At 43.1% G+C, this 7,181-nt stretch overlaps 1 protein-coding gene across 1 annotated transcript in view; it reads right to left on the bottom strand.

Annotated features, from left to right (window-relative positions):
• Positions 1 to 307: 307 nt before the first annotated feature.
• The window catches only part of phactr3b (phosphatase and actin regulator 3b), a 50,274-nt gene continuing 43,400 nt past the window's right edge, over positions 308 to 7,181 (bottom strand). Inside the window, exons 9-13 of the mRNA XM_056274600.1 lie at positions 5,988 to 6,043; positions 3,835 to 3,896; positions 1,974 to 2,114; positions 1,448 to 1,524; positions 308 to 832 (exon numbers count right to left, since the gene is read on the bottom strand). Coding sequence (XP_056130575.1) covers positions 817 to 832; positions 1,448 to 1,524; positions 1,974 to 2,114; positions 3,835 to 3,896; positions 5,988 to 6,043 — 352 coding nt within the window. The 3' untranslated portion in view covers positions 308 to 816. The remainder of the gene's footprint in view (positions 833 to 1,447; positions 1,525 to 1,973; positions 2,115 to 3,834; positions 3,897 to 5,987; positions 6,044 to 7,181) is intronic.

Below are 7,181 nucleotides of genomic sequence, written 5' to 3'. Positions count from 1 at the left end.
CTTAATTTAGAGACTCGAGTACACACGATGTCATGACGTCACGCTGTCATTTATTTTGAGACGTTTCTTCATTAACGGATATCCAAGTAAGGGATTTTAAAACCTTGATATACCATATAGCCTGCAAATATCAACCCATATTTGCAAAGCTCTTACCGCAATGGGTGGATAATTAAAGTAAAATATCTATTTAACTTCTATTTAAGTTTCTTTCTATCACTTCACGATAGCGTGCCATTTTTAAAACACACCAAATCCAGACAATAAACAAGAAAAACAAGATTTCTTACAAATCTGAAGCCTGTATTGTGCAGACAATAAATAGTGCTTACAAAGGGGGTTTTCATCTTGTTCACAGACAAGGTTTCTGTTTAAGAACATTTACATTGTTGATAAGAAATTGGATTAACGGGATTGGTGAGACCCAAACAGAGATTGGGATGTGACTACTGGTACTGGAGTGGGACAGGTTGACTTGGTCACATGCACATTTTCCCATCTGGCATCAAAAAAAGCCATCTTTTAAAAAAGTCTATTTAAAAAAACGAGTTCTTTTTATGGCAAATATGAGCCTTGTTTGTCCTGCTCCCCTGAAAAGGTAAAATAAAGGTAAGATGTTCCTCTGAGCAGAAGTGGAGCTTTCTGCATGCGTCTCTCCTTCCTGGCAGCTCCAATTCTAGAGACATAGCCTCCAAAGTTCACTGCACCCCAAATATCAGGACACCCACTCACTGTGGGCCAGGGCACTGGAAGACTCCATGCAAGGTCTTCACTGACAGAACCAAATATCAGCAACTCTTCACAGAAGAAACCTTGCTATGGTCGATGGAACCTGTATCGGACAAGAGAGGGAAGAATATAGGTATGGGCTGAACTAATCACATAGGAGGGGTTTCATCAATCAGAGTCCTAAAAATATCTCTACTAACAATTCTCTTGGGAGCAGCCATTGGCTGTTCTTCAAAAATAGGCACTCGCATGAGCCAAACCCAGGCTAATTAAGAGTGGACATTTTTTTAGCCACTGACTTGTAACATAAAGTGTAAGCAAAAGATAAGCTAAATTTGTCCAGACATTCATTTTAATTGAAAGGTGGTGCCAAAGGGTGCAATTTTATTGTCTCCAGGGGGCTGGATGCAGCTAAATTTGGCCCACTGTAGGGCTTCATTATTTATATATACACACACACACACACACACACACATATATATATATACACACACACACATATATATATACACACACACACACACACACACACACACATATATATATATATATATAATCTAGTGAGTCAAGTAAATTCTTTATTAGACAGTATATATATATATATATAAACAAGGGATGACCCATACATTTTAGTTTTCACACTGGCACCTCATCTTAGAGTTTATCAGCTGCCAAGCAAAATGGCAACTAAAAGACCAAACCATGTGCACTCACTGACCTTGTCAGGTGCTTGCTCGAAGAATGCACTTCCATCTCATTACTTTTGAACTCGTTAAGCTCTTTCCGTATAGCTGCCTGCAGAGCAAAAACAACAACAACCTTAAGCCCAAATGTGTCCCATTTCACATCTGTGCTGGTGCACAGGTGCAGAAGCGCTTCAAATTAAAATATTGGTAAATTCTGCCTTATGGAAGTGAAAAAACATCTGAGGTTTACAAGAGTCATATACGGTCATCTGTGTTTGATGCAAGTTAAGAAAAACAGTGAAAAATACAGTTAATAGTTTAACAGTTCCTCCACAGAATTCAAACCTGTCTCTGAAGAGCTGGCAGACTAAGTTAGAAATTGTCTGCACTGGATATGGTAAAGATTTGTTGGCTTAAGGTCTAGATCATTACGGACCTACAATCTGTAGTTCTTGTTACAACTTTAATCAAAAGATCTATCTAGCCAAAGCAGTTTCCACACCTCTAAACAACCAAACACCAGATGAATGTGCTCAGAATAGATGCTGTTGTACATACTTTGTCAGAAGCTGACAGTCTGGTCCATGGCTTGTCAGCACGCCTGTCGTAGTCCTGAGCTTTTGCCACCTCCACATAGTCACTGAAACGAATGAGGATCTTTCTGTCGCGTAGCTCATCCACCGTTGGCCGCTGGTTAAGCTGTCAATATGAGGGGAGTTGCGGTATTAGAAGGGTCTGTTGTAAACCCAGGCCCAGATGAACACAGTGTGGTGCCCTGGGGTGACCAAACTTGAAATGCCCCCCCCACACACACACACACACTTTACACATAAAAAAGTGAAATTTACTGTGGGTATAAAGACCATAGATTTATATGAACTTATGGCTAAAGTACAGGCTCAACACACATACTACAGAAAAATGTAAGACCCAACCAAAAAACCTTAGACCATAGAGAGACGTGGGCCCACAAAAGCCATACCAGCCATTACGCTGATGCTCAAATCTCAATGCAGCTCAAATCTCAATGCAACGTCATGCTAAATATCATTGCCATCATAAATGACCTGTATGAGGCCTACATGCAAAACCATAAGAGTATGTTTAAAAAAAAATCATCACACCCATATACCAAATAAGGCAAGCCCAATAACGACTGTTGCAAGCAACTACTTCAATAGCTTAGTGATGGCAGAGCGCCAGGTGAGGCGATGTGAAGGCAGTATTTGGAATAGCACAGACAATGTATTGCAATGTGTAGGCTATTAGAAATTATGGTTGTTTTGTTGTTCTGTTGATTTCAAAAACAGAATTTAAAGGAATGAAAATAGGATACTGATTTGATTTTCTTTGCAAAATCCACAAATGAAAAAGTATTTTTAATTTTCCCGGTCAGTAACGGCAGATAGAACATTTATAAAGGACTTGATTTTCCTTCTTGCTTTTGTAAAACAGAAAAATATTGTACTTGCTCCACACAGGAGGGTGGATTAGTAAAATGATATTTGAATATATTTTCTATCAGCAATAAAGTGTACTTCTATTATCTAACTAAAATGGAAGGAATCTGTCTGTGTCCATCTGTCCCGCGGCGACCGGTGTCGGTACTTGATCTACTCGCCCTGCGCGGGGTCCTGCGACTACAGATGACATCACTACTTCACGCATTATGATTGGGTAGGGGCTAGTTCAGTTTAGGAACAGCGGGAAACAGTAGATCGACGTTAGACGCACCCTGGCCTCGCACCTTTACTAACCAACTCTATGTCAACGTGGATTGTAAAAAAAAAACCACACAGCTAAATAACTGTAAAAGCTAGCATTAGCAACATAATCCGTGACGTCATATGTAGTCGAAGGACCCCGAGTCGATATTGTACCCGAGCAGAAATGGAACCCACACCGGTCAAACAGCGCCACTCTGCTTTTGCAACCCACATTGTCGTCAGACGGGGGATTACACCCAAACCGGCACTGCACTAGTTACACCGGGTCTCTTTCTCCTCGCCGCCCTCCACGCCTCCGTCTGTGGTGCTGAAAGACGCACAACAGCGGTAGCCACTGTAGAAAATATTATAAATATTTTAAAATATATTTTAAATGTGTAGTCGTTGTCTTAATCATTTGGTGCCCCCCCAGCACAGCAAATTGGCTGGCGCCCCTGGGCCATATATGGATAATATGGATAATCTGGCCCAGTGTAAACCCTGTCCCAAGATGAGTGTAATGTAAAACAAAACGTTAAATTTAATATCACAATAAAACATGCAACACAAATTCAGTTCTTTACCAGAGAGTGTATGAGATGTAGTTGTGCTGGCCATGTATCTGTTTCAATGTGTTTGTGCGTGTGCTAGTTGAAAGTTAGTTGATGAAAATTTGGCGACTTGTTTACAACTCGAAGGTCAACTCCTCTTACCTTTCTGTTCAATCGCTGTTTGATCTCCCTCCTCTCCTCCCTTTCAGTCTGGTCATTTCTTTCTGTTTACGCCAAGAACAAACACAGAGCCAGAGGAAAGGGTTCAGCTATAGTGGTGCAAACCATTGGCAGTGACTCACATTTCAGTGATTGTTCATCGGAGCAGAGTAATAAACTTGCATATATCGACCGGTTTCCTAAACTTTAGCAAGTCTGACTTATAGGGATCACAGGCGCAGACATCTTTCTTACCTGGAGTTTCACCCTATTCATAGCACAAGGGAAATGAAATGCAATCATGGCGCTAAAACGATTTGACCATGGAACAAGGAAATGTGGAGAATTAATCTACTAGTGTAGACCGTGACTGACAAAACCAATATGTCCGATTCACTTCGTAGTCAAAACTGCTAAACAGACAGGACACAAGGACTGATCTGGAACGAATGAATGTGTGTGTTTGTTTGTGTGTGTGTGTCTCTGTGTGTGTGTGTGTGTGTGAGAGAGAGAGAGAACGAGAGAGAGAGAGAGAGAGAGAGAAAGAGAGAGGCAAGGGCAGATTAAGGCAACAACATGGGTTTTATCTTTCTCAAATGGAGTTTATTCCTGTTTCATCCAAACTTTTTTCCAACTTGTTTGCCAGGTGGACACGGCACCAGTTACTGATTGACACGTGACATTCTGCCTTTGTTTCGGATGAATACTTTGATTTAGGAGGGCGTGGTTAAGTTCTACATTGATACTTTTTAACGAATCTTAACCGTCTGGAGGCAGCTTTCATCTGCCATTGATGTGGCTTGGAGTTAGTGTCCTGACTTTGGCGTTTAACGTGCACCTGTGTGGCCCTATAAAGGGGGAAGGGAAATCTGACGAAAATGAGAGAGAGAGAGAGAGAGAGAGAGAGAGAGAGAGAGAGAGAGAGAGAGAGAGAGAGAGAGAGAGAGAGAGAGAGAGAGAGAGAGAGAGAGAGAGAGAGAGAGAGAGAGAGAGAGAGAGAGAGAGAGAGCTGCTGAGGAGCCAAACAGGCACCATATCTTAAAAAAAAAAACTTTGGATGAGGGAACCCTCTAGAAAAAGTGGACAGCTGTAGCCTACTACGTAAGTGGCTGTGGCTTTATAGGAAGTACAATTGTTCCCTGACTATTAATCGCATTATAAAGGTAGTTTCAGGGTTTTAAGTGTAAAAGGGAGCGAACATGGTCAGATCCGAGTCACTTCATCATCAATCTTGCAGACGTCTGTCACAACGCACGAGGCTGCGCTATGAGAATTTAATTAAGTACCGCGAACATAATCTGTAAACACGCTGTATACTCTTCGCCACGTGCGCGAACATTTATTTAAAGCAGTAAACTCATTTGTGTAATCATTTTAGTTTATTTGTAAATTTATCTTTATTTTTGCTTGTAATTGTTATCTCCATTTTAAATTACAGCTGTTATTGGGGGGGGCGGCATTGATTTTCTGTATGATTCCCAATAGCCTACCACAATGACCACACTAAGAACTGCAAACTTCCGCTGTGTGTTCGGCGGATCGTGTACTATTATAATGTAGATACATACTAACTACTGTTATTAAGTATATACATACTGTAGCGAATTCGGGGGGCAACCACAGGAACTGCCGCGGCCGGGACGCGCACCCATATCGCCCGCACCGCAGGAGACATCGCTAACCGCTCGACTAAAGGGTCAGACCCGCGAACCAGCATGTCTTCTTATCCACGCACGTTACACTACCCCTCTCCTTCGGGAAGCGCGTCCCCGCGCTTAAGCATATCAGCTCCTTCACGCCTCCGGGCGCATACGCTTCCGATGGCCTTACGGTCGCTCCATCCCACTTCTGACACCAATGTAGCGAATTCGGGGGACAACCACAGGAACTGCCGCGGCCGGGACGCGAACCCATATCGCCCGCACCGCGGCAGACATCGCTAACCGCTCGACTAAAGGGTTAGACCCGCCAGCCAGCGTGTCTTCTTATCCATGCACGTTACAATACTAACTACTGTTATAATGTAGATACATACTAACTACTAAGCATCTATCCTCACAGCATCAAGAGCTTGTCACTGCGGTTGGTGCAAAACTTGAACGACTGACCCCAAAGCCCTGATCACATAGAGACCATGGGTTTAATAGGCTACTTACGCTTCAAGATGTTCCGACTCTCAAGTTCTTCAACCGCTGGCCTCTGGCTCAGTCTCCTGCGAAAAAACACCAAAATTACGTTTTGGACCATGTTTCATCCCCCACCCACCCCCCCAAAAAAGGTCTCTCACGGCTTTTAACTCGCACTTATGCGAGATATGCGCATCTTAAAAGGAGACACAGCGCGTCCCATCCGGAGTCCGACACCCGGCTTCTGCCCCTGACCGGAGAACGCGTCCACATCGGCAACACAAATCCAGGTGAGCGTGTTTTGTTTTTGTTTTTAAACAAGCGTCAAGTTTCACACGATAGAGGAGCTTTCCGTCGGTTACCCGAAAGTAAAGGAGCTTTCAAATTCACCCAGTGCCGGTCAGATGTAGTTTGTGGTGTGGGAGCAGTATACTGGACCGTGAGAGCAGGCTGCAGACTGAGCTGAGCTCCACTCCGCCTCGCCTCATTAGAGACGTGCGTTTTTTTGGGGTTTTTTTTTCCTGAATGGGAGGTTACGGAGGAGGAGATGGAGATCCCCGTGCAACCCCCACCCCCACCCCCACCCCCTGCAGCTAAGGGGCCGTACCTTTCAGCTGCAGGGTTTGTTGTTTGTTGTTGCGCGCATGTTTTAAACCCACACCACAAATCCAATATGCTTCACATTAACGCTCCCGACCGGTTCCCAAAGCATGCCATAGCGTTTTAGAGGTTGGAGGATGTGCCTTTCCCCCTGTTTCTTTCCATTCAAACATGCAGGCGATGAAGCCGCCTCAGAAACACGCAAACGTTCATTTTATGCTTCATGGACGTTTGAATTAGGTTTGCAAAAATCTTTCCCCACCAAACACACACACACACAAAAAAACACACACAAACTACTTTCTTTCTCAAATCAACTGCATTATCCCGTAACGATAGCATAGGCTAACCTACTACATAATAATGATAGATTACCTAATATGCAAGTTTCAGGTCTCTGCAAGTTGGTTTTTATTCTGTGCTGAAATGAGTGAAAACCAATGTCTGCCTGTGAAACGCCTTTTAATAAAAAATCTACAACCTTGCCTTGGAAAACAGTTGGGTGTAATTTAAGGTATAGCCCCATCACAATACTGATTTGTAATAAATGGGCTAAAACGTGCAAAGCATCAGTGTGGTCATTTAAAGACTACACGTCATAGCCAGCAGACTACTGCATCAAGC

The sequence above is a fragment of the Lampris incognitus genome, chromosome 2 (assembly GCF_029633865.1).
Source record: "Lampris incognitus isolate fLamInc1 chromosome 2, fLamInc1.hap2, whole genome shotgun sequence".
In the NCBI taxonomy this organism is placed as follows: domain Eukaryota; kingdom Metazoa; phylum Chordata; class Actinopteri; order Lampriformes; family Lampridae; genus Lampris; species Lampris incognitus.
The sequence above is the reverse complement of the archived record's forward strand: the minus strand, read 5'-3'. Positions and strand labels throughout refer to the sequence as shown.